The sequence below is a fragment of the Aphelocoma coerulescens genome, chromosome 5 (genome assembly GCF_041296385.1).
Source record: "Aphelocoma coerulescens isolate FSJ_1873_10779 chromosome 5, UR_Acoe_1.0, whole genome shotgun sequence".
In the NCBI taxonomy this organism is placed as follows: domain Eukaryota; kingdom Metazoa; phylum Chordata; class Aves; order Passeriformes; family Corvidae; genus Aphelocoma; species Aphelocoma coerulescens.
Genome location: NC_091019.1, coordinates 10,068,499 through 10,096,329, shown reverse-complemented (window position 1 = coordinate 10,096,329; position 27,831 = coordinate 10,068,499). Strand labels below are relative to the sequence as shown.

General features: G+C 39.8%; 1 protein-coding gene across 3 annotated transcripts in view; it reads left to right on the top strand.

Annotated features, from left to right (window-relative positions):
- The window catches only part of MPPED2 (metallophosphoesterase domain containing 2), a 106,974-nt gene that overhangs the window by 17,132 nt on the left and 62,011 nt on the right, over nucleotides 1–27,831 (top strand). For all 3 annotated transcript variants that reach the window (XM_069015894.1, XM_069015895.1, XM_069015896.1), the window contains exon 3: nucleotides 20,019–20,200. In XM_069015894.1, coding sequence (XP_068871995.1) covers nucleotides 20,019–20,200 — 182 coding nt within the window. The remainder of the gene's footprint in view (nucleotides 1–20,018; nucleotides 20,201–27,831) is intronic.

Sequence of the window (27,831 nt, the reverse complement as noted above, 5' to 3'; positions counted from 1 at the left end):
AGGTATGTTCAAAGAATTTATGGATTTTTTTTTCCCCCCTCTCTATCTTCCAAACAGGAAAAGACAGAAAATTAAGAGTTAAATATGTTCATTCTTTGATGGTATAACTGAAGTAATATTATGTTTCAGCTACATGGGGAGCTGCTGGAATGGCCAACCTTCTGATTTTAGCACCCTCCCAAAAAGTTGTTCTCCTGCAGAAGAAACAGTTGAATGGAGCATGAAAAAGTTTCTTGAACTGCCTTAGTTTGCCCTTAGTTTGCTTGAATACTTTGACCTGCAGCAGTGATAATCAAGAACCATGGTATATGGATGGCTATATCTGGGAGTAGTATGGAAGAGAGAGTAAAATCTAGGCTGTCCTTATTTGATTTGTTGCCAAGTGTGTGTCAGTGCCCAGGCCCAAAGTGGGCAATGACACTTGCTAGCAGCACTGCTCCGGGGACTCACATACCAAAGGTACATCAGGCAGCATTTAAACAAATGTTCTTAAATGTTTATCCAGCTTTTGCAGTCATTTTTGGTCCAGTACTGTAGAAGGGTTGTGTCATCACAGATGTGGTGCCCTGTGTTCTGTGAGTGTGACAGGGGTAAGGTCTGTTCCCTGTGAACATTGTGTTTCCCCCACTGCCAGGTCTTGATAGCTGTACCACAGCACGTTGTAGTTGTAGGAGGTGTTGTGGCTACTGCATTAGTTACAACTTGAGATTTTTGATGTTGGTTCAATGGTTCTTGCAGATCTCTTAACTGAAAGGGCTTTTAAGAACAGGTGGGTATAGTCTTAAAGCTACACAGGGCACAGCAAAAATCTTTTCCTATTTGCCTTACTTATGCTGCTGCCTGTGTTTTTGAAATCCATTGCAGAGCTACACTTGTATTTTCTCTGGGGAGCCTTACAACTGTGGTTTGGATGTGTCTTCCTCAGTGTGTGATACGGCTGCCAATTGACCTGGCAGCTCTAATCAAGTTAGGAGGTCAACTGTACAAAGGAAAAAGGAACCATATTCATTAACCCCCATGTATCTTTTGGTATTTAGTAAAGGTGGAATGGGTAATTACAGAAAATACTTGAAACTAAATTGAGGCATTTTGGTAGGTATTTCCCCCACTGTGAGAATCTGACTTTGCAATGGCACGGGGGGACACCAGTCCACATGTGCAATTTAAATAGGTCTGGATTTTGCATCATAAATATGCACCGGATGCAGGGGAGAAAACCAGCACGTTCTCTCAGGATGCTGTTAGGGCCAAGCAGAATCTCATTAGGGACAACTTCAAAGATCAGTTCCTCATGTCCATAAAACAAGCGTAAATTATCTTCTCTGAGCCTGCTGTTAGCAGTTGCACTGTTACATTATGCATGTAGCCTAGACTGCACATGGTATCAACAAACTGCTCTAGGTTTCATTAGGGTTTCATTTTTATGCGAGGCATGGCAACTTTGCTATTTATTGTTGTAGTTTTGGCTAATACTGTATTTGATTTAAAATTTCCTGTTATATTAGCTGTTAGTAGTGACACGGTGTCTGAAAAGGACTTTTAAGGTTCCACAGTGCCTGTGTTTTTATAGAGGAATGGCATACAGACAATTCCCTGTATTGACAGCTTTACTTGCTTTCTCATTCTTCTGCTTCCTGCACTTAGTGAGAAGGTGGCTGATCCCGACTCTCTTGGAATGAAACTTGAAGGAGCTTTCAGTGAGGCTGCTCTGCAGCACGTGACTTAAATGTTTATGAAAATGATAAAGAGGGTAGAACTTCAATAATGTGTGCTTTCACTGGGCCACACGCCCCATCATATGCATTTGAAAGGCCAGTTTGTAATTGTTCCTGGGGAAATGTTTTGACGTGGTGAAATGCAGCATCTGTGCATGGAAGTTTTGTGACAAGTTTCTATGGGATCAAGATTTTTGAGATTGCCTTCGTTGTCCTTGCAGAAACAGTAAGATGCCATGAAATATTCTCCTGAACTATATTGCTAAAAAGGGTAAAATATTTAATATTTCTTTTCCTGTGGTATTTTTGTCTGTTTTGTATGGCTTAATCATTGATGAAAGAAAGCTTTCACTTGCACACCTAGTCAAGGCTTGCCACTGCCTTCAGATGTGGTGTTAAACTCCTGACTGGGCCAGCAATCTGATTTGCACAGTGGTGTTGCAAAGACCTGCAACTTGGGGCTGCTTTAGGCTGCTCAAACTAATTTCTGTTGTAACATCCCATGTGGCTGGTTCAATCCACTGTTGTTGAATTCATAATGCCAAGGAGCATATGAAGCAATGGTTTTATGAGAGCTCTTTGGCCCTGCTTGTTTGGGGTGGTGGTGCTGCTAACTGGAGCAGCCCTTGCTCCTTTGCAGTGCTGCTCTGTTCGCCCACGTGCCTGTATCGTACGTGTAGCATAATTGGGAATTCAGAGTAATCCCTGGAGTACGATGCCCAGTTCAGCTCTCCAGTCCTGTTCACTATCTGTCCCTGTACAGTTGTACTGGCACAACAGCCTGAAGTAGGAACCAGGCACAGCAAGAGGGGACTGGGAGCTGCAGAGGTTGGCACTTGCTGAAAGGTGAGGTTATCGATCTGTATCCCTGCACAGATTAGTAATGGCCCTGTGTTTAATGTGTGGCTGAGAGCAGTTTGTTTGCAAAGGTACTTCATGAGACACAGCTATGAAATGGCTGGTTTATGTGTCTTGTGGTGTCAGATGGTTTAGAGTTCACTGTGTAGGTGAAGTGCAAGTGTAGAATGAACCCACCTGAGACTTTTGTGTAATTTCCAAACAAGACATAAACAATTTCCCTACATTGTTCAAAGTTACAAGAATAATATGAGATAATTTCTACATCCTGAAGGGCCTGAGTGCACCTGTGGGGATCAGTGGGAATTTGACTTTCTGCAGGGCTAGAGTAGTGCTTTGAAGTGTGAAGAGTGCTGAGCTGCCAGCTGTCCACTGGTGGTGTCACAGTGGTGATGATGCAAGGCACTGGCTGGTACAGGAATGCAAAAGTACCTCCTCATTTTGCACTGTAGGACAGGGTCTGTAGAAGCCCAGAAGGGGCTAATGTGCATGTCAAATACCCATAGTCAGATGGCTGTGGAGCCAACTAAGGGTTGCTGGTAATAACAGCCAAGGATGGCTGGTAATAACATATTGTGAGAAGGAACAGGATGTGGCTGGAGAAGGGGGCTGTGTGGTGGTAGGCAGCACTTTCCTGGGACAAACGTCCTTGTCCTAGTTCCTGGAGATAAGCACAACACAAACGCAGGAATGAGACTGAGAACGGGCATGGGCTGTAGGGTGGGAACAAGACCACCAAGCACCCCCAAAGCCCTCCAGCCAGAACGGTCTGGAAGAACAGAGTGTGCATGGTAACAAATTTGCATAGAAAGTGAAAAACTTATCTCCAGGCTAGAGAAATCAATAGAAATCTATAATCTATATAATCTGTAACAGTAAACCCAGAGTGTGTGCTTGTTCTGCTCATGTGTTGCAGGGCCCTGGACACTGCAGGATCAATGACGGGGCCAGGACTGAGTGATTCCCTTCCTCCTTCTCCCTCCTTCCTTGCTTCTCCCTCTCTCCCACCTTCCTCGCTCCGCTCTACCCCTTCATTCAAAACCCACTACCATGTGCTTCTACAAGGAGGTCAGGGACTAACATACCAACTTCCATGCCTAGTGTTTAATTACTAATAAATCTTTCTGTGACTATTGTTGTTCCTTTCAACCACGAGCTACAAATCTTGCGTGCTCCCTTCTCTTCAAGGGTGGGACCCCTCAGTGACTCTGGAGCTTCCCCATGCTGCAGCCTTGGTGGAGCTGTGGGCATGGTCCCACTGCAGATGGAATGAATGGGGCCTTGGACAGGACAGGATGTCTTCCATCCTTGGAAACCCTAAATCCCCATTTAGAACTTCTACCTGTGTCTCCCTGGAAGAAAGGGTAGTTAATCTGAATAGAGGCCAAATGTGCACTTCAGTGCAGCTAGTGTACTTCTAATGTTAATCATGTTAACAGATCTGCCTAAGAATGACACAGATTGTGATGGTAAAGCTTATCTTCTGGATAGGAAGTATCCTGATAAAGAAAAAGTATGGAGCCAAAAGTCTTGCTATTTCCTAGGTTTAAGTTTTTTGTTTTGTTTCATATTTATTGGAGTTTTTACTCTTATAAAAACATTGAAAAACTTATTTTCTCTAACAAGCATCAAATTCTAGTGCAGAGTTGTCTGAATTTTAATGGAATTAAAAAACACTGAGTTCTTTGCTCTGGAAAAGTTGCTGCCACTTCAGTTGTGTTTTAAAATCTAATGAGATAAAAAGCCTCCTCTAATTTTTTTTTTAACAGAAAATAATTTGACTGAGCTTTTCCCCCCTGCCCTCGTGTTTAAAAAACAAAGGAATTGAAACATCATGATGGTGTATATTTGTTATTTGTTTTTACATGTGTCTGTGTATGTATGTGTACATATAGCTGGTGGTTACCTGATGCCTAAAGAGAATTTTGCTTTGCTGTTTTTTGGAAGCCTGCTTCCTATTTACATTCTCTTGACTTGGATTTTAAAGCTTTTAAACCCCCAACACGGTTTGTTATCTTGCTGAGGAGTGATCAGTTTCATCAGAAGTTCAAGACTGTGTTGGGAGGAAGTCTTCATTTAACATCATTGTTTAGGTCTGGCTCGTTGTCTGCCCCTCACAGACAATGTTTGAACAGGCGATAAGATAAGAAGTGGCAGTGATAGCCATGCTGCAGGGTTACTGGAAGGGCATGAAACAGCCTGGCCAGGGGACTTTAGAGGTCTGATTCTTAGTTATAATGGGTGATTGAAATGTTCTTCTCATGGGGTTGGCAGTTAATGTGGCATTCATGTCAGTCTGTCCCTCAGGAAAAAATGAAATGGTTGTAGGAAAACAAAGAAAAAGCAGTCTGTAAAACTGGGTAGAGCATAGTTTGGTTTTTTGTGTATAATGTGGTCACTTGGTGCTTTTACTGTTTAAGTACCTACATGAGCCCATGTGAGGATACAGTTTTGTTCAAGGAAGATACAAAAAAAAATGAAGTAACAAAGAAGTGTTGATGGTTAGGACTGAGATGCTGTGACCGGAAGGTGCGACGGTTTTCAAATACACCCTGTAGCACAATTAAGAAACTGCAGCCAGGGCTCTTATTATCTAAATATATTAAAGATATTTGCTTTTCCTTTTTTCTTTCTTAATTCATTTTGTTTGCCTTTAATTTGCCTGTTTAGAAGTCTGTTTCCCATCCAAGCCTAATACCACCTCTAACAGAAGGAGTCATCTGGAAGTCGAACATGCAATGCAAGATCAAACTGTGTCTACAAATAGAGAAAACTCTCATTAGACCAAGGAAGTTCTTATTTTTGCCTTAATAGGAAAAAAACCACCCTACTTAACAGTTGAAAAAATGGCTGTGTTGATCCAGTGTGTAGCTTCTGCAGGAAGGAGGCGGCCGTGCCCCAGTGCTCCTGTTGCTTCACTTGTGCTCATACTCAGTGCCCATCTGGTGAGCTGAATCCACTCGTGAAGGGGCCTTGCATCTTCCAGGATTAGTCCAAGTCAGCAGCCACACTGTGAGAAGGGGCAGGTGAAACACAGGAGAACAGAGATCTAGGCCTAGGTCTGCATGGCTGTTGTGTGAATCCTCCTTTCTAGGCTGTGATGTCTGAAGTCGTGACTCAAGGCAGCTGTTAGAGCAGCTGCTCTGTGAATGGGGCCAGGAGGAGGTGTGGCTGAGCACATGGCTGGTAATGGATGGTTGGGAGGGTGTGAGCAGCCACCTCTTTATAGGCTCCAGATACAGGTTCTGGGTTAGTGGGAGAGGAAGGAATAGTGGCCTTTACCAGATCTGTGAATGGACTGGATGGTAAAGACAATGGCCTTGGTAGGCTTCCTGATAGAAGACATTATCTCCCATGAGTCAGAGTTTGGTGGGACACTCATAAAAGAGAGAATCACATGCTGAGAATGATCAGGGAAAATCCAGGACACAACAGATCTTCATGGTTAATACTTCATCTGTTTTGCTTAGCAGTGTGAAAAATGACAGCATAGTTTGTGAGTCAGCAGCACTTCCCATACTTACTTCGAACTGTAAAAGTGGCTGTACGCTGTAGTAGCCTCAGAGTGCAGCTCTGACATCTGTTAAACTGGTGGCAGGCCAGATGTAACATCCCAGGGCTGAATTCCCTTTGTACCACACTGTACTTGTCCCTCCATATATAATCATGTTCCCATCACGCTTGGACTGGAATTCCATTTTTGCCATCAGGCTGGGAACTGAAAGAGTGAGTGGCACATGCCACAAGTAGAGACCTTGTTAAATTCCTGTGAGGTTAGATTCCCTTCAGACAGTTGGCTTGTCTGGGTTGAGCACAGCAAGGCAAACCCCTGCTCACTGATGTCTTGGGGCTGTTGGTGCATACACCTGGCAGGTTGCCTCAAACTGAGACATAGTTCAAATGCAAGTCTGTAATTCAGGCTATTCTCTGGGCCTGGTTACTTAGCAAAGGTCAAGGGCAGAGCAGCTTACTGGATCATGTTTTGGGGGAGGGTGTATGTGCACAGAGTGGCTTATAAGGACAGGTATTGTGACACAGTGAATGTCAGTGATCTAAGTAAAGTGATTTTGCTGTTTTGCAAAAAGTATGCACCTGTGCTTGTTAAGCTAAGTTGTATTTGCTGCTCTCTTGGTGACACACTGTGAAGGGTATGCAACTGTCAAGTCATAGTAACAGCAAAGTATTACTTTGGTGAGAAATGGTCTTTGGGGAGATCGTGATGTTTCAGACAAGAAAATGTCATTTGTGTGGGCGAGATGAGCATCGCTTTTGGAACTGCATGGCATTCTGTTCATCAGTTGAAGGTGATCATTATTTAAAAAATCTATCATGTTATTTGACAAGGAGAGGAATAGATGTGGTTCTTGTTACTGTAGGTAATACCAGTGGAAAAAAGCAAGTGCTAGAGATGGTTTCTTAGGCAAAAGTAGTCGATACTGGAAAGCCTCTGAGCATGTCACCATTCAGTTTTTACAGCATCATGTAGGCAAAGCCCTTTGCGAGAAAAGATTTAGAGCAGTTGATTTTCCAGAAGGTAGATAGACCAGAGCTTTTTAATTCTAGAAAGAGATGATTCTGCCCTTTAGGAGTATAGTTAGTCTCAAGTCTTCACAGTCTGCAGAAGATAAAGGAGCTCAAGATTTTATAGGCTGGAGTAAACCAGTAGAGCAGAATTAGATGGAATAATGAATTGCAGAAGGGATTTCTGGAACAGACTGGAGTATCTTGCCAGTTTTGCCCTTAAGGGCTGTATTCGTTATGAAACAGTCTGTAAGTCTGTTCTTGATTGCCAAAATGTTTGGAGGGAGGAAGGAGGAGAAAGGTTGCAGGAAATTAGTCACTTCAGTCAAAGAACTGAGAATCTTAACTGCTAATTTCTTATAATATAGGTGACTGTAACAGTATTGATGTGAACAAAGTAGTTTCACTTAGCTCACATTCCTGTCCTATTATGGTCACTGTGAACTTTGACTTTATTGACTTCAGTAAGCACCAGCACAAGCAGCCCTGGTGCTGTGCAACTGGAAATTTCACTGGCAATGCCAGAATGCAGAAATGTAAAGAAAAATAACAGCCCAGTGGATCCAGATGTAAAGAAAGAAATGGCTAAGACAGCTGTTCCCAGGCTTTAACAGTTGCACACTTTTTTCTTTTTTGTCTCTTTAAGCAACCTAGTGAATTAGCCTGCTTCCTTACAAACTACCCTAATCCTTGTATCTTTTACAGAATGTTTAGTAATGATTTTTTTGCTGCAAACTCATAGAAACATTTTTTTCTTTTTTCCTTTGCACTTCCCCATAGCCTTGCAGAGCTGTGGAATTCTGTTGTAGTTTGTCCCTGGAAGGTATCTTTTCCCACTCCATAATGGGTAAAGGGAGAAGAGCTTGCATTTCATTTACATGCTGAGAGATATTACTGTGGGTGGGTAGGTGGGTGCAATTTTGCATGTATTCTTAGTCAAAGCAAAAGTGGTTTTGATTGTTAAACAAAAAGCAACACACCCAAGTTAGTATAGCTGAGTGCCCTGATATTCCATCTATTTGTGTATTTTGGTTTCATCAGTTTCAGTTTTATTGCTAATTTTCAAGAAGCTGAAGCTTTTCTGAAGTTTTTATTATGGGAATACCTATTAAAAACATTTATGTTTTTTCTCCTTTTAAGTACTAAGAGGAGTATGAAGATGAAAATCAGTACTGTGTATCCATTTAGGGGAACTGATTCAAGATAGTTCCTACAGAAAAAGGCTGTTCTGCAGCTGTTACTCGAAAATTCCTCTTGGTGCGGACAGTCATATTCTCTAGGAAAAGTGCTTAAGCTAAATCAGAAAACAGGCCTGTGCCTAATAAATAGACTCCCCAGGGAGCCATATAAGGAAAGCAACGGTACTCTTAATTCACACAGCCTGACTTACTTCAGAGTAACCTCCTATTCTCAAGCTTCAAGAAACCAGAAGATAAATAAAAGCTGAAACAGACTCTTGTATTAAAAATCGGTGTGCAGTTTTGGGGTGTTTTTTTGGTGGTGTTCTGTTTTGTTGGGGGGGGGACGACTGGTTTTTTTTTGGTTAGTTTTATTGTTGTTTGGGGGTTATTTTACCTCATGTTGTGGTGTTTCTGAGGTACCTTCTCACTCATTTATGACAAGTTTGGTGGAATTAATCTCTGAGCATGAGTCGGTGTGTACCACAGACTGTGTGAGCTTAAATGCTGCACAATTCAGTTTGTGCCTCCCCAGCACCCACCACAACAGAATGCATTTCACCCACCTTGGTTATTCCCATCTAAATGTGAAATGATGGTTTCTATTTGTTCTGCTGCAGATAGGATGTTTTGTGATTTTTGCATGTCTAATTGCACTGGCTGAAGCAATGAAATTCCCTCTTTTGTTTTAGAGTGTAATCAGTGAGATTGCATTTGCATTGCTTATAAAATGAATCACGTAAGTGAAATTACATTGCCCACATCTCATTTTGTATCGTAAAATGTTATGTGGTGCAGCTTGCAGCTTGTTTTCCTCCTTCCTGGGGCTTCTTGTTGTGATGTTCTTTCTCTAAATTTCAAACTGCAACTTTTGTATTTGTATTTGACATAGAAATTACTTTCTGCAGTGTGTTCCTACATCTGTCATGCCAACTAAAATTTTGGTAGTGCACAACGTACGGATTTGGAAGCAGCGAGTTTTCAAAGCTTTCAAGGGCAACATTGAAAACAATATTCTGTTGCATATTAAGTATTATTCAGTAGGTCTGTACAATTAGCAACAACCTCCAGGTCATAGGTGACAATGTCTTACTACCATTCACATATAGAAGCTGTATATTGAGAGGTTTCAGCTTGTTTGGCTTTGGAATTGTCTTGTAGATAACACTGAAAGCAAAATGATTCTGTTGTTCTTCCCTCTTTTCCCCTGCCTTTGTTACTGGCACAAAGGCAAAAGTAAATGCATTTTTAAATTGAGTTTTCTAAAAGTATCCCTGAGGTAAATTTCTATCTTGACTATAATTCATTTTTGGATTTATTTGATTTTTGGGGATACATCTTTGGAAATAAACGGTTTAATGCAATAAGAATAATTGCTTACTGCAGAAGCCAGTAACGGTTCTGATAAATATGAATGTCCTAGATATTCCCACTGAAGACTTTTAAGTCATTAATTTTTATTATAGAAGTATAAGCAAAACACAAATGTTCTTAGGTAACCTGTAGCACTGTGGTTGCCCACAAACACACTGCCTATTAACTACATTTTTGATAAAACCTCCTGATCGTATTTGCAGCACTGCTTCTCGTAATATTGTATAAACGTGATGTGTGTCAAATAAATGTCACAGTCGAGTTAAAGTGATGGTGCAACTAAAATAGTCAGTGCTGGCTTTTATCTGTGAGATGTTTTGTATTTTTATAAGAAGATGGTGGTCCTGAGTTCAGCAGCCTCTGTCATATATAAGTACTCATGGAAAATGAATGAGAATGCTGAATGATAAGAGATTTGAAAAAAAATAGAAAGGAGGAGAAAGCAAATCAGAATGAATTGTGCATTTCCAAGGAGTATCTCCAGCTGGACTTGCCTTCATGCAGCTTTCTGCTAGTGCAGACTGGAGATTTTTTTTTCTGCCCCACCTGCTACAGCTTTATCTACCAAGATTTTTCTCACTTGAACTAATGTTTGAAATATTGTGGAACGTATACTATTTGACCTGAGGTTTCCTTGTCATAAGTTATTTAATACTGGAGAGGGAGAAAAGATAGAGAGAGCTATCTGGTAGAATCTTCTTCGCTGGGAATGCATTTGGCACAGTGTTTTACAAATAAAAGAACCTGCTTTCAGTATCTATGGTACAGCGCACTGCAGCCCTCTCCAATCCAGTCACCAAGGAATTGTGGCATTCTGTTGATTGAATCCAGTTCTGTCTGGGACTGGATTTCATGTTAGATGTGTGTCAGGGAGATGCTCTTAGCTGTAATGAAGACAATTGCACTGGAAAGATAAAGGATAGAAAGATTAAAGTGCTAAATTCTCTCCAGCAGAATTTTAAGCCCAAAGTTGTCTTCTACATTTCTGTGTCTCCAGCAAAGTTTCTGTGAAAGGTTGAGAGTGTATCTTAAGAGCAGAAATAGTTTTTTGGCAGTTAGGTGGGGTTTTTTTTCTGTTTTTGTTTTGTTTGGTTGGGTTTTTTTTCTTTCCTCCTATGCAGCAAAGAAAATTATATGAGATAAATGTATATTTTTCTATACACGCTGGGACTGATTCATATGTCTCACTAGTCTAGATCTAGAGTTCAAGTTGAGCTTAAGACAACTGGTGTCAAAATTTGTTGTGATGGAATTTCTAGGAATACGCAATTATTAGGCCAGCTGTGTGACTACAGAACATGAAAGCTTACCTAATTCCAATTAACCATTTTAATGTGGTACTGAGTTTTTTGTTAACCTGGATGCTGAGTAGACACCTGTATTTTGGTGTTGGCAGAAGGCAGTCAATAATCTCCTCTCTGTTCCTAGTAAACTCTAGAACTTAACTTTAGAAGGAGAGCTAAATGGTGTCTGTATATTATCATCTTCCCTGTACAAAGCTTCTTAAACCTTAGGAGGTAACAAATGAAAAGAAACCTTTGACAAGGGCTGAAATAGTTCATATACATGAGGCCGAGTGGTTGAGGGCCTTTTAAGACAGCATGGCTATTGTGAAGGGTTTTATTTAGTAGGAACACAGCGTTAGATGCTTGGATTTTGATGGGAAGCATTTTATGAGTAATACCTTTGAGAAGTTTGTTAGAGCTCAGATGCAGGAGAGACTGTACATCCTAACAGAGGCAGGTTTTTGTACTGGTTCACATACACAAATTCATTTTGCAGATAACATACGATGTCTGCCAATTTACTTCTTTAAAATAGTATGTCATGCTGCATGACTGCTAGAAATTTCTTTTTGAGTTACATGTTCCAGTCTGTTTGTTCGCTGATCTCCTACTAACATCAGTGGCAATTCCACAGGCATGCTGATGGCATTCTATGCCTTTAGTAACTCAAAAATGGGAGCTGGTGCTGTTTGCCCAGCGTGAATTGTTTCTCCTATGAAGAGGCTTTTTTTGACTCGGTTCCATCACCTCTGTGGAAGTCAAACCATAAGGGAGAGCAGCATAGAGGCTCGTGATTAGCAGTCTGTTTAGGAGAGGGCTAGCCCTTTGCTTGCATGGAGATTGAATTGTGTCTCCTCCCTTGGAGAGGGTGATACCTGCAGGTCAGAAAGCAAAATGACTGAGAAGACTAAGGGCAGAGTTTCTGACTTGCACTGTATACTTAACTTGGGGCTTAAAGAAGAACACTTGTATTTCTTGGTCTGAAAGTCAGCGAAATTTCAAGTAGCCACTACACCTTAGGCCAAATACGTGTTGGGGGGAAAAGAATCAGGACCAGCCTCAAGTGAATCTTTGCAAACACTCTGGGCTTAATCCAGTGGGTATCTAAACATTGAGTATTTGTTTCTGAAACATGAAGATAGATTTTAGATTTAATAGCAAATTCTAAAGAGAATGAGTTCTCAAAATTTTATGTACCTTCAGGTCCAGTTGCCCAGTTTCCATATTATGTGAGAGTTATTGTCTATTTGATGAATTTATCATCTCTAATAAAAAAATTACAAATTATGCTTTCTTAATTATGCTTATGAATTCTGTACATGTTAGGACATTCCAGATTTGATTCTTAATATAAATGGGCATCATAAATGGAATACATGCTGCAATACATGCTTATACAATTCTGTTTTGACAGAACCTTGTGACTTTGATCCCTCTGATCAGAATTTTCCTAATTTCTGAGGAAGATGGCATGTCAAGTTAGAGCCAAAACCACTTAAATGTAATCTGTCCTGGAGAACTGCTTCTGCTTGTTTTGGGGTGCATTTTTTTCCATTACATTTTGGAAAAATTGTTTTGCTGGTGAAACAAGGGCTAAAGCCTTCTCTGTGGTTTCTGTCCTAGAAGTAAATCCAGCCCATTTTATGATTCCTGCAGTGGAAATGATTGGAGGGATACCACGCTTTAATTTAGCCTCACTCTTGCTAAAGATATAAAAATGTGTGTTTTTCAAACCTCATTGTCCTTAAATTAAAATTGGATCTCAACTTGGGATGCCAGATTGTATTTTCTGAGTATATTTCATGAGTTGGTGTTTGTATAGCTTCTATTTTATTATAGTTTAGCTTGTATATTATTTGTAGGGAAATAAAAATCTTTCAGTGTAGAGAGCTTAACTTTCCCTCCTAGGACGTGCAGTTTTGCCAGTAAATAAGTTCTGTCAGGGTGGGAGGAAGACATAATTTATAGCAGTCCCCCAACAACAGCAGCAAAAGCATGGGGGAAAAGCACTTCTTAATGAATTTTAATTGGAACTGTACCAGCATAAGAATGGTAGTTTACTATTTTATTTAAAGGAAACTTTTGTCTGGGCGTTAGAGTGATGCTGATACTGGTATTGATACTTTTTTTCAGTTCTGTTTTGCTTCTCTAAGCTTTTGAAAGCCACTGATAGCTAAATTTTAGAAGGGGTTTTTTTTGACTAAAAAGATTTTTTTTCTGCAAAGTGATGATTAATAGGATTTTCAAAAGTGCTCAAGCAATTTCATTTCTGAATTCCCATTAATATCAAAGGCAGAGGTTAGGTACTTCAGAAAAGACCAGCTGACTATTTGCCCCTCAAAGAACACCATGGAAAATCTGGATTTTAGCTCTTTCTGGTTTTATTACTGACCAGAATCTGGGATTAGCAGAGTTTGGACTCTTAATTAGTTGAGGTTTAAATCAGGCTGAGAAGATATATTATTATAAATTCCTTATAAAGGAGAGTTTTCTTAAATTTGCCCAAATGATGACAGTGGGTAATATAGGTCCTTTCTGTTTAATCTCATAAATCTCACTGGAAGTAAAACAGCTCCAGAACCTGTAATAAAAAGATCCATCATTTCCCTGCAGCTATAATTGTTGGAAGCGTTAGCAGTAAGCTGCTGAGCAGTGCATTGAATCCTCCTGTGGGGTTGTAAATGTAATTTATTTTTTTTCCACATTGCACCAAGACACAATTAATGCCATTTCTGTAGTAAATATCAGACCTCTGTTTTACAGTTTCCAGAACCCTCTAAGGCTTTGGTGGGTGACACATGTACAGGGAGGTTTCCAGAAGAGGTGGGACTTTCTAGCTGATTTGGGGTAGTCTGTTCTTAGATATGTGTGCTTGTACAAATAAAATCTGCCAGTGAGAGTGTTGAAAGGTATTTGCATCCCTTTGTTTATAGTCAGAGAAGAAACCAGATGTTGGCTTGGTATTTGACTATACTGGAAGACAGAGTCAAGTTAACAAAAGCATTAATATGTATGATTTAAACAATTTAAACAATGGCTGACAGTGGCCAACTAAAGCAATACTATATTTTGGCATTAATTTTGTTTATTGAGAGGAAATTAGTATTTGGCTTTGTGTCTTCAGCATGTGTTGTATCACAAAATCAGCTCTGTGTGTATGGGCATGTAAATGTTTTTCTGACAGGGGAACTTAAATGACACTGCATTTATGTTAATGCTTTGAAGATTAGTAAATTAAGATACTAAACTTTTAGTTCAAAATGTAGACACATTTACAGTCTGATATAGTCCTTCTAGTCTGTGGCATTAAAAACTCAGTCAAGACTTATGAAGTTGGCCTAATAGTCCTGAGGTTTGGTTTGTTTGTTTGTTTTATTAAATAAGAACAATTACACTTCTTTTACTTTCATTCCATTTCTTGGGTGCTGCTGGGCATGCAGGTGCATTTCATGCTTTTTTTCTTCAGCTGAGAGACATATTGATAAATTTTGAAAAATTAATTAAGCCTCAGGTTTCACATGATCGCCCTCTTCCAGGACTTGGGACTGGGTCTAAGAGCAGTAACAAATATCATAACAAAGCTGTGAGAATTGGATACAGAAACAAATACATTAAGCACTGTAACAAGCAGTTTTCACAGGAAATCCCATTCTTTTCTCCTGAATTTTCCATGCCAGAGGGAGCGTGTAAAGGGACAGAGGTATGAATTCAAAGAAAGAAAAACCTGAAGATATAGAAAATATATTGCTTTTGTTTTCCCATTTCAAAAAAATTGTCTTTCATTGCCTTAGCTGAGGACAGGGAACTAACAGCCCTAAGAAACAAGCTTTTAAAAGTGTTTTTGCAGAAAATATTTGTATTTTAATCCTAAAATAAATATACCAAGCTAATTGGCTCTTTGAAGAAGTATTTGGTTTGCAAATTTTGAAAATAGGAGTAACAAGAAGAGTATGAAATTTTACAAGAGGAAGCTAAACTGTAAATAAATACGATGACTATTCACAGGAAGTATGAGAAGGATGCTTTTTAAAAGCTAGTTCTATAGATATGTTTTAAATATGGAGTAGTTACTAAATAGGATGTCTCCAAGTGACTCCCAAAGCAGAGTAAGTGCAACAACACACATGGATTTTATGTGGCACACAGACTTGAAGTCTGTGCTTAAATGGATGTATAATGAATACTAATTTAGATGTCATAAAAAATAAACCCACAAATTCAGTCACGGATATACCCAGTGGAGTAATTATTGAGATGAAAAGCCAGCATATGATGTGACACAGTCTAGGGAGGACATGGGCCCGTATGTCATGGGACTATTCATGCATCTGGAGAGCCTGGGAAGAGTAAAATTATGTGGTTTTCTGTGCTGCCTGCTGACTTGTTCACCTGTAGCAATGCCAGCAGAACCAGCTTGCAGAGTGGTGGGTTGTAGGCAGGAATAATGCTGATCTGAGTTGTGGGGAGTAGGGCTGGAGGAGGGATTTTCAGCATCTGTTAATGTTTTGTCCAGCATAGGTGCTGCATTCATCTGAGTGATTTAGGATGTTAGGAACTGGAAATTTTTCCTGGCTTAATGTTTAAGATTTTTATTCCATCTTCATGGATGAATTGGTTTCTTGGGACTCCCTCTCTAAGAGGGGATTTGGAGTCTACATATCTCAAAACCTGAGAGAGCAGGGCAGTGAACACGCTGTGGGGTTTGGCTCTCCAACCACAGGCGTTCCCAGGGACCATCTAACCCAACTCAAGACCTTTGTTTTCAGCCTTTGAACTCACCCGTGCAGAATTATCCTTTACAATCAAAACTTACTCCTCTCAGAAAAATGGTGCTTTTATATTTTCTGAATTTTTTTGAAGCAGGGTCCCAGTGTGGCTATGCCTGCAGCTGTGTCTGTAGGAGGGCTGCACTGCCCTGTCTGTCTCAGAGGAGCTTTCTAATGCTGCTGATTTATAAGACATCGTTATGAGTAACTGGTGTAAGCTTGGGCTGAAATACACAGTTAACATGTCTGTTCCATAGCATGACATCCTAAATCAAGTCCTTTGCCTCTGTGCATGTGAAAGGCCCAAGCTACTCCTCTTCTGTGAGTTCCTGAATTCAACTACCCCACTACCTTGCTGTTCAAGCCCCCTCAGTATCATCTGTGTTCCTCATTCTTGCTTATGTAATCTGCTTTTAAAGCCATGGTGAAATTTGCTGTCTGATGGGTGAGGACAGAGTACAACCCCAAGACGGAGCAGTCCCTGGGAGCAGCACTGGGCTGCTGTGTGCACAGCTGGCAGGGCAAGGGGCAGCACTCACTCCCTGAGTTACCCACTATCTTGGAAGTGCCGTGGTAACTGTGGGTTTGGAGGAAGGGACTGCTGAGTGGTACCTGAGCGAGCCAAATCAGAGCCTGGATAATGCTGTTGTTTCATGCAGCTGCAGCAGTGTGTGAGGAACTGTAAATTTGAGGTTTGTACCTGAGGGACTCTTACTCTAAATGAGAACCACTGGTGGTAAGGGCAGTTTAGTAAAGCCAAGTATTTATCTGACAAACAAGGTTCTTACAGAAGTGTATGAAGGTTACATTGTCCCTTCTGATTCCTGAACCCTTGTCATAAATGCATTAAATGTGACAGATCTTACATTACTGTCATGATCTCACAAAGCAGTCATTGCTCAACTGCCTTATGGGATTTCGTTCTGAGTCTTACATAAACTTCTGAAAAAAAAAGCCAAGTGCCTGATTTTCTAAGATGCAACATATCTTATGTTGTTTTCTATTTCTGGCTTAGTGTGTTAATCCTAATATATGAACTTTTAAATTATTCTGAAATATCACATCTTTCCATGAGTACGCTGTTCCAAATGCAGTAATCAAATAATTTGTGAAGCATTTCAGTCTGCCAGATCAAGGAGACTGAAAAAAATAAAGTGTCGGTGGTGATGGAGAGTGTCAAGATTAGCTGGATGCACTGTGTTTGGAGCAAAGGTAAAGAATGAGTTGAATTTCTTAGGTACATGCTTTGATTCAGCAGAATGGTGGTGGACAGGGCTGAAATAATTATTTTATCTGCTGTTGAACTGCAGTAAGGTTCAGATGTGTCACTATCACAAAGGTTTTAGAAATGCCAGTGTGTAATGCCCAGCTGCTGGTTTGTGAGGTGATCAGAGCACAGGAAGAATGGGTGATGTTCACAGCCTAGAACCTGCTGGTGGGCAGTGTGTCACCAGAAGCTGAGAAAGAGCAGTGCCTCACCTTCAGAGTCCAATCCTCTGGGGGTGCAGTGGAAAAGGAAACTCTCGTATTACTGTTTGCCATGCTGTAGCTGTGGATGAAAAGAAAACTTGAGCCTTTAGGACTGGCAATAACACCACTTTTATTAAGTTTTTATTGAAGCACTATTTTGAGTAAGATAAATTGATGGACTGAACACAACCTTCAGTATCTCACTTTCAAATACTTAGTAGGCAAGCACTACTGAATAAGAGAAGGAAGCTAAGATGTAGAGAAAAGGTTACTTGGCAACATCATAGTGTTTGTAAAGAAGAGAAAGAAGAGTCAGGGACTTAATGAATTTTGATTATAGAATTTTCTAAGTAAGTCATTGCATGAATAGAAAAATCCTGAACCAGATTTCATATGCTAATAGGGGTTGCCTCAAGCAGAATGGGGTTTGTTTGGCTGCAAACTGCAGAGAGCAGCAAAAGAGTAGCTGCTGTGTACAAACAAAACTGGACTCCCCAAGGCTGGCAGTGCTGGTCATAGCTCAAGCAGAGAGCATCTGAACAAGTTACGTGGTGGTGGTGAAAGCTGGTGTTCATTTTTGTGTTGACTGGAGTAAACGTGCTTGGAAGTCGGGAAATGTTGGAGACCTCCATATTTTGGAAGGAAGACACTATGTAGGAGAGCACTACAGCCTCTGATTGCAGTTCTGCCCAGATTGCCAGTGCAATTTCAATGGGTAAATTATTTTTGCTCTGGAATAATAACCTTATGAATTTCAGACCCTTGCTGAGAAGAGAAATCCATCGATTGTTGGAGTTAGACTTTTGTCATGGGTTTCTGAAGTGGCAACCAGTTGCATGGCTCAGGTCATTGTACCTGGTGCTTTGGGTGGAATAAGAGGTAAAACACAACTGTCTACCAAACTGTCTCTTCCCTCCAGTCCAGCTGGCAATAGAAGCTGTTTTTAAAGTAAATATCATGTTGGAGAGCCTTTTGCAAATTAATGCAGTGGCCCATGTCAATGAGGTATGGTACTTTTATGGTACACACAGCTTGATTGGAAGGACCTAGTTATGGTACCTCAGAAAATGCAGTCTAATAAATATCTCCCCCTACTGCTTCCCCCACCAATATTTTAGCTGTTAATATTCTAACAAATATAATAAATAATTAATATAATATAATTATCAAATTCTAACAAAGTTAAATTCTAACTCAGTAAAGTCTTGTTAGTAAGTACATTCACAGGGACATTTTTCCACCAGAGACCAGGACATATCCATATGGAGTTTGATTTCTGGAACCACTCTAAAACTCCCCAGAGCAGAGTACTGATTTGCACCCTGGGGCATGCTTCTGGTCTTTCTCACCTATGTAGGGAGCTGAAGTTCAAGGCACTGGTAGAATTTTCACAGAGTTCAGTGTATATTAAAAACAAAATGCTAATTTAGTTTACAGTTCAGTAAACTTATGTAATACTTCAAAAGTTAGTATTTTCTTAAGGTTTGTGCTTTATTTTCTATTACTGATCATGCATCTCATTAGAACTGTGGGGATTTAGGGCAAACAAATTCACAGTGATGTGTACTAGTTTTTCTTTTTAGTGTGGAGAGCAAAACTAAGAAGATCTGTTTAATTTTATTTTTACTTTCAGGCACTGATTTTTGAATGCCTGTTGTGCCAGTTTGTCCAAATAAGTCATAGAAAAGCATTATTTTTGATGCTTTAAAGTAGTTAGAGCTTGGTTTCACTAGTCTGATAATTTGAGACATTAAGTGGACTATTATTCTGACATAACTCCTAAATACCTCAAAATTTCTAGCTGAAGCTAAGCTCTAGCCATGATCAAAGTGGCACATCAATGGAATGAGTTGAAGTTTTGTGGAATTGGGATGGGATTTTCTGTGGCACTAATCCAGATGCTGTGCTATTCAAGTGTTGAGCAAATCAAATTATGGTAACTCTGCAGAGAAATAATTGCTATTCCAAAGTAGGCAATAGGTTGTCTTTTATATTTAAGATACTCTGTTGCAAATTAAAGCTTCTAACCACTAAGTATGCATAAAACATTTATCTTACCTGTTATTTTTCTCTATTCTGCTTAAATAATAAAAAATAAATCTCTAAAACCAAATGACCAAACTTCCATGATGGGTCACATGTAGTTGATAAGATCAAATTACCAAATATGGCTTGCAAATAACCAATTGAACTAAAATATTAACATTGTTGGCTAGAGAAAAAAAATGCTTTATATGTGGTTGCTTAGTGTGATAGCACATCAGTTCCTGACTTGACAGATTTTGGGAAGATGAGCTCAGGACTTTGTATGAGTTTAGGAAGTTGTCACTAGGCTCAGTTCTGCAGTTTCTAGCCTTCATCAAAGCACTCCTGAATGTATTGTGTGCAAACAAATACTCTATGCTGGAATCTGTGGGATTGATGCCCTTGAACAAAATCTGCTGCTAAGCTGCTCAGCTCAGGTGAGAGCCAGTTCCTGGCCCCCCTGTGGGACCTGTTATTTCATGGCCTCTGTACCTGTTCATGTATATGGCACACAGTGTAAAACATCTGAATTCAAAGTCTCCTAAATCCATTTTTCCAATGTTTAACTAAACTTTAGTATCAGAAAGTGGCCATATCTTGTGTATATTTTAATCTTCCTTTCTTACCAGGTAAGTTTTTAAGCAGCACTGTGGTCCCTCCTGGATTTTTGGCAGTGTTGTTGCAGAGCATGGAGTGTGTCAATGGATGTGTGTGTGTGTGTGTGTGTGCACGCTTTTGTGGAGAGAGATGTGTGTTGATATCTGAAATAATAGATGTGAGGTTTTTAACCTTGTAACTGTTATGAGATCTTTGTGTCTGCTTTAGGGTCGACCCCATCCCATATGACACTCCAAAACCAGCGGGCCACACGCGATTTGTCTGCGTCTCAGACACACACTCCAGAACAGATGGCATCCAGATGCCTTATGGGGACATCCTTCTTCACACGGGCGATTTCACCGAGCTGGGACTGCCCTCAGAGGTTAAGAAGTTTAATGACTGGTTAGGTAAGGAATTACTGCGTTTTGGTGACCCCAATTAACCTCTCCTGTCCAAGTGTCAGTCACTGCCTCCTAATTGAATTAGGGCACTTGAAAATCTCCCCCACCCTTACTTCACTTGTCCTCATGTGATGTGCTGTTTCTAGCCTCAGTATAATTCTGTTAATTAAGACAAATTTAGAGACTTTGCTGTATTTCTGCATTACCTTCTGTCATTGCACAACAAGAACGGTGTACCCCTATGGGAGTGCTGAGGAGGTGGTGGCACCTCATACAAAGGATACAGTGTCCCATTAGTTGAGGCTGAAGGGTTTTATATCCACAGCCAAAACTGCTGCTCACTGTATTTTGGGTTTACTGTAACTTAAGGCAGTGCTGGCAGTTACAACATACTTGGAAATGATGAAAGTCCTTCTTCCCACAGTACCGCGTGGCAGAATCAATAATACTGTTTGGAAGAAGAGAATTTTTTTGGGGGTGATATTCACGTGCTTGCCCCTTTGAGTTGGAGTACTGGCATTTTAACTTTGATCACGGGCAGCCAGTATCTCTTTGGTAGAATACCTTTCATATTCTGCTGTATTTGACAGCAGTGCCCTGACAGCATATTGCTAGAATTGAGGGCAATTAAATAGCAACAGCAGAAAACCAAAATGAAGGAGGGGAACTTGTGTGGGATGGTCCTGTTAAAATTCCACTGGTAGGCTGGTTGGGCACTGCCATGCCACCTCTTGGTCTAGAAATACCCTGAGCTGAAGGTGACTTGAGCAGCTGATTTTCAAAAAGCATTAGAATGAATTTACAGCATTATATAAAAAATATTTCAAAGCATAGCTTTGTCATCAGGATTTACCACTCTCTCTTGTGTGCTGTGTGATGGCAGCATCTCTGTGTGCCTTTAACAGAATCATTTTATTGCATTGGAGTTCCTTGGCTGACCCTTCAAGAGATATGTAAGGAACATTTGGATTTACAAAAGGAATTTTAAATAGAAGAACTTCTACATTGTCTCTCTTGTCATCCTTCTTTGCATTTTCTTCATACTCTTCTTTTTACCTGACCTCCTTTGATTTCCACAACCCTATTTTAATTAGTGTTTTTCATTCTTTTTATTGCTGTTCATGTAGGAGTGGGGCTTTCTAATCAAATCACTGTAACTTAGTTTTATTGTTCTTATTCTAGAAAGTGATACTAGATTTGATAAGCTCAAAATGATCCTTTTTCTGGGCATGTAATTGCAGGAATGGGAAGTTAGAAGTGGTAGGAGAAGTAGGTAGATACATTATGGGGTGAGGGAAGAGACACAGTAGGAATCATCTTCCTCAGCTTTTGAGTGTTCTGTGGGATCCCATGCAAATGTTGGTGTTGTACAGGAGGAGGACAAGTAGGTGAGGAGTAGCCAAGGGGAAGGCTCTGGGAATCTCAGCTTCCCTGCAGTGAGGGGTGGGTCCCACCGAGCTTCGTTCCTCACAGAAGCTGGGCAGCGCTGCTGCTCAACGGGGTTCAGTTGTTGCAGATGCCAGGCAGCCCCAGAAGAGGAATTGCCTTTTGGAGAGCACAGACCTCCACAGCCTACCCTGAGTGCATTGCTAAGAGCAGTGTCTGGCCACCTGAATTCCTCTTTGGCCCTTGAGTAATTTCACAAATGCTGTTTTGATTCAGCCAGAGCCTGTGTCCAGTGCTTGGCATTTGAAAACACTCAGTGCTGCAGAAAGCCAAACCAAACAATCTGCCAGGATGCTTTTACCCTTCTGTGGGGGATCTTGTTGGCAGCCACTTGACATTCCTTGTATCTAACAGGTGTTTCATGATGATGTTATTTTAACACATAGGTCCTTGGCTTAACATTCCCAACAGAAAAATTATAACCCTTTGAGTAGGTTGTTTTCCAGTCTCAGTAGTTTACCAGGGGACTTTCTTAGCATAGTTCCTGTAGAAGACAGTATAGTATTTATCTGAGAAAGCAGATTTTGCAGTCAGTTTCACTGAAACTGGAAGCTTTGACTGTGTAAGGGCCTACTGGCTTTGGCCTCAGGCTTTCATATTTCAGATACAGAGAAAATTCTTTTTACGTGCACAGAGTCCACTTGCATTTTCTCATATAAATATAATACCAGTTATTAGCTTCCTGGCACAGGGCAAGACAGAAAATTGATTCATCTGTGGGAATGTTGAATACTTGCTTCAGTGCATCCTCACCAGGAATCAAAACACTGAAGTCAGGCATGTCCTTCTGCCACTTTTTTCTGACTCCTGTCTGCAAAATGTGTTAATTGTGTTTTACCATTTACTCTTTTATTATTTACTGTGTGTGTTGTGAAGATTTTATACATTCAAAGATGTGAGGTGATGATGTGCAGTAGTTAAAAAAATACATACCAGTGGCAGGCATGAACAAGCAGGATTCCTTTTGCTGCCGCAGTGTGATGGGAGGCATCTTTTTTGACCATAGTTGGTAGGAACCTTATTCCAAAGCTAAATACTGAGAACTGCCATCAAATACAAGGTTGTCCGTATAGAAAAATGTTTTCCTGCCTTTCTTGGGTGTGGTTTTCTCCACTGGCAATTGTGTTGTGAAGCTGTAATGAAGACAAGGCATCTGTATCATTTATGTCATGAGGGAGAGAAGCCAGATCAAAGCTGAGTTTCATTCTGCAGCTTATCTTACATACTCTGTGGTAAAAAACAGGGTCTTTCCTCCATTAGAATTATATCATGGGGTAACTAAGACACAATAATTTTTTTCTGGCAGTAAAACTAAGGGGAAAGTTAAAAGATTATTATTCTGAGCGCCTGCCTTGCTTGTACTTCACTGGGCATTACATATGCCACAGTTATACAGGGCTGAGAGCCCTGCTGTCAGCTCTGCAGTTTTATATTTTTTGAGCCTTGAATCCCTTTGCAACAATTCGGGTCTTTCACCTGGGAAAAATGTTTGGCATCTTGTCTGTCCATTTAATTTACACTCATCCTTCTTCCTTGTCTTGACAGCCAAGTCATGGAACTTGCTTTCTGCACACTCTTTCCCATTCTTCCAAGTTCTCAGCCCTTCCTGCAACTTTTGCTAGTTAAATGCTTTTTCTCTTTGGCTGTTACATTTTCATTATTGGTTTTGCATGGAAGTCATCTGGGCTTATACACTGAATAACCTCTGTGGTCACTTAGTGATTACATACACTGGCTGAGGTAATTTATTCACTTTGTTTTGGTGTGAGCATGTCCCTTGGGTCTTGTAACTGCTGTAATCACTTGACCTTAGGGACTGTTAAATGCTTTAAACACAGTTATTTTAAATTTATAATTGTTTTCATTAAAAGTCTCTTATAGTAACTTAAATAATTTTGCAGTAAACACAGCATTATGTGCTGAGGAAGAATTGAGATGTTATTCTGTGCCCAATATATTTTCTACTGGATGTTTCAACTTACTATTATTATCTCTGTTCATATTTTTTCCATCCATTCTCATTCAGTCATATATGTGAAATGAAATAGAAGAATATCTAATTATAGCTCTGTCTTCATAGTGCAATATTTCCTTTTCTGGATGATGGAAAGAGATTGAATAACTCATAAGAATTGAAGAGAAAGCAAAGATAAATATAGGCAGATAGATCTTTAATGAGTTGATTTGTTTGTTTTGCTCAGTTACTATGGGCCTGATTGTACATATCCTTACTTGTGTGAATAATTTGAATTCAGTTTAGAAATTATTCTCAAATATCCTATTTTGTACTTTTTTGTTTAGTGGTTATATCGTACTGTGTTCATTTTTTGGTTCTGGTCTGTTTGTTTTTGCCCCCATGCAAGGTTTCTATTATAAAGAATATTACTGCATGAGCAAGGCAAAATCTTGCAGTGATAGACTTGGATAAATTCAGTAAGTGAACTTACTGCTGGTTATTGTCTGTGGATCTGAAAGTTGAATTTAGCTAGGTTTTTCCTGAGTTGTTCTAGGATTTAGCAACTTGACTGTTTCATGTTTTTTAAGTCACGCTTTGTTTTGAAAGTTTATTTCCTTTAATTTTCTTTGGGGTAATGACTGTAGAAACTTTGTGAATGGTTTAGTGGCAAAATATGTATGTGTTTGTACTGGAACAAATATTTCTTTACCTGTAACATATGTTTGCCTTTAGTATAAACATTGTTGCTAGAGCTAAAAAAACCAGCTTTTTTTTTTTTTTCTGTGCTGTAGTTCCTGATCATGTTACTTAAAAAGAATGATTATATAATTTTAATGCAGAGGTTTTCTTGTTACACTCTGCATATGTGGATGTGGTCCTCAGCAAAGTATTGTCAATTATTTTAAAGTTGATTTCTGTATGAATATTAGTTATTGGAAATAGCAGCATCGCCTTGGAATTGCTGCTGGAATTGTTACATGGAATCGATGACAAAATGGAAATGTGGTGTTGCTCTCAGAACTATGGACAGACACTTGGTTCCAGTCTACACTTAAATTTATGCATTAGTGCTGTGGAAATTTGAAATCATATTCAAAACTGTTAAGCCAGACACCTGCCAGAATGTGTTTCATATTGAAGACAGCATAATTCAATTTGAAAAAAAATGAACTGTTCCAGAATAGTATAATAGTAAGATCAAGCTCTTTTCTTATCACTGTTTAAAAATGCAGGGTCACATTCCACTTTTATCCTTTCTCAATCTCTCTGGTCTGGCTTAGTTATCTGGCTTCATCTTCTCTCCAGGCATGGCTCATTTAGGGTTTAGAGTAAGTGTGTTCCTTTTACTAATGTACATTGAGAACAGTTTCAGTGTGATGAAGTGTTTATTCTTGAAGGCTTTTGCTCTGTAAAAGTATATTTCTGATGTGAATTATTTTGGCACCTGACATCACACTATTTTTATAAAAAAAACCCAAACTAGTAAGTTCTAAATTTCTTCAGATTCAGAGGGATATTAGCTCAAAGTATTCTGGGGTAATTTAGAACCAGAAGGAAGCTTGTGAATATTTTAAAGTAAAATTATGGTAATAAAAACAAATCTCTTCCTTTTTTATAAATTGATTTATTTCTGATTTGTGTTTTTACCATCTGGAGCATATTTTGAACTCTATATTGCTCTACTTGTTATAGCTCGAATGAATAATTGACTAAACATAAAATACCATTTTGATAAACAAAACTCTTAGCACTTGAAAAAAAATTGCATTCATTGCAAGTGAAAGAAAATGCTGAGGTAGCTTTAATCCTGTAAGTATGTGTGAGTTTTGCACAGCTGTTCTGGGAGAGGGGGAAGCAACTCCCTGGAAAATCTATTTGTCTAATTTGGAAACAACTCTGTCTTCTGTGATGACTCTGGTGAGAACCTTCCTGAGGCTTCAGACAGTGGGATGGGATGGAGATATCTTGATAAGTTGAGCTGGTGCTGAGGACAGGTGACTCTTCTGCTGGAGTTGGCATTCTCTGTCCCTCTGACACCATCAAGGGTTTCTGTAGATTGGCTGCCTTGTCTGAACTGGAGAGTGCCAGAGACCTGAAGGTGCACTGCACACCCAGATTTGGTGTGTCTGCATGCTCAGTAGTTCTAGATACTGAATATTATGAATTTAGAGCACGTTGATGCAGTTTCATTAAAAAACCCCCAGATTTTATAACATGAAATCTAGAATCTTCATAGTTCTCTGGGTTATGTATCTCACTCTGTCTTTACCATAAAGTTTTAAAAAACTTCTTCCTAGATTATTTAGGTTTTATTGCCATATTACTACTTAAAAATATTTCCTTTGCTTTTGTTCTAACTCAAACTGTGTTTAACGTCATGGTTAAATTCCCATTTGTACTTAGTTTTCAATTCCCATATGGTTTGACTGAATTAATCATCAGTGCTCAGCTTTTATTTGCATATACCTTTCTATGATATACTATTACTAATTTTGTCTTTGATTTTTCTTCTCAGAGGAATACAAAAATAGTTTGAATGTTTCATTTTATTATATTTATAAGACAGTGGGAAAATACGACCATGTTGATTTTTGGTAATAGGCTGAATAATTTTTCTTGATGTAGCAACCTATAGTGCAATGTGAAAACAAAATTAGGAAAAAGTACAAAATTCTCCTTTTGTGCCATGGTTATATAGCTGCTTTTTCTTATTTATCCTCTGCTCTGGGCCAGATATTAGTTGCTTTGTGGGAAACAGAACCCCAGAAGTATAACTTAGTAGGTAAAATAGAAACAATTGGATAAAATGAATGTTGAGGCAGTAAAATTTCCACTGACTAGAATGGAATTCATGCCTGAGGAGCAGTGTAAGTTCATTCATATCTGATCAGTTCTTTTGTGTTCTGCTCTTGTTATTCCTGGCAATTCTTCATAAAGAGACTTCACAAAAATCTATTTTTGCTATCTCCTAATGGTCTATAGAAAAACGGAGGGTTTTTAAACTGTGTTTGCTTCTAAAGTGTAAAATTCTCTTTACGAATGGCCATGCTCGGTCAAACCAAATATAAAGGTGTTATTTGACAGCCATTAGAAAAGTTGGCTCAGGTAAAATGGGCTTTCAGAGAGAATAATGTTGTGGAGTGAGCGGCTCTTTGTAAGTTTAAACTAATACATTCATTTGGTAATTTTCAATGAAAGAAAGGAGCCAGTGAGCACTGCAAAGTATTGCACAATTCTTGAATGGATTTTCAATCACAATAATTGCTTGGTCATTTCTTGGATCTGCTTCCCTGGGCTGCTAATGTTGTTTTAGAAGGGGGAGGGGATGATCAGGTTTCTTATAACAAGCTATAGTGAACCCAAATTTATAAAAAACTCCAAATCCTTCCTTTCAATTCCTCCTTTCCTGCGAATCCACTTTGAAACAGAAAAGAGATTTATGGCTGTTGTATTGACCAGGCATGAAACAACGAATGCCACTCAAGTAGAAACCTTTATAGATGTTTTCATCAGATTCTTCCTCCAGTATTGCTGCCACAGCCACATATCGTAATGAGAATGATTTCAGTGGAGAGCAGTCGAAGGATGGATTCTTTGTACACCATCAGTTTATTTCTTCACTTGCAAATTTAATGTTTGTCATAGGTTAGCAAGCATAGTCCTGGAAGGGATGTCCTTGCTAAGGGGTGCTTACAGCTTCCTCTGGGACCTGATAGAACCTATCAGCTGGCCAGTTTGAATATGGACAATTCTTTAAGCCACTTAAAGCTGTGACCGCCTCTGTGATACACAGTTAAGAATAGACAGAATCCCCCCCAGCTCTCTCTCATTTCTGGTGCTGGGACAGGTGGCTGCAGGCCCCGTGTGGGGGCCAGCGGGCCCGGCCAGGCCCTGCTTGGGCCAGGCCAGGCCACGGCTCCAGGATGACCCCCCCCAGCAGGGCTGTGGGCAGCCAGAGCAACCACCACTGTCCGGCAGAGGTCAGGTGACCAACTTCCTTAAGCAACATTCCAGCTGCAAGGCCCAGGTGAGATTAACCCTTTTAGTGCTGTGAAGAGCTGAAAACCTGAGGGAAGAGAAAGAGGAGATGCTTAAAGCTGAAATTCTGTTGTGAAGCTATGATATGTCAAGAGTGTCCTGTTGTAATTTCATGAAGATATGGGGGGTGGAGTGTTCAACCCATAAGCAAAAGCACCTGCGCTGAGATAGGCAGATGCTGACGCAGCTGTAATTT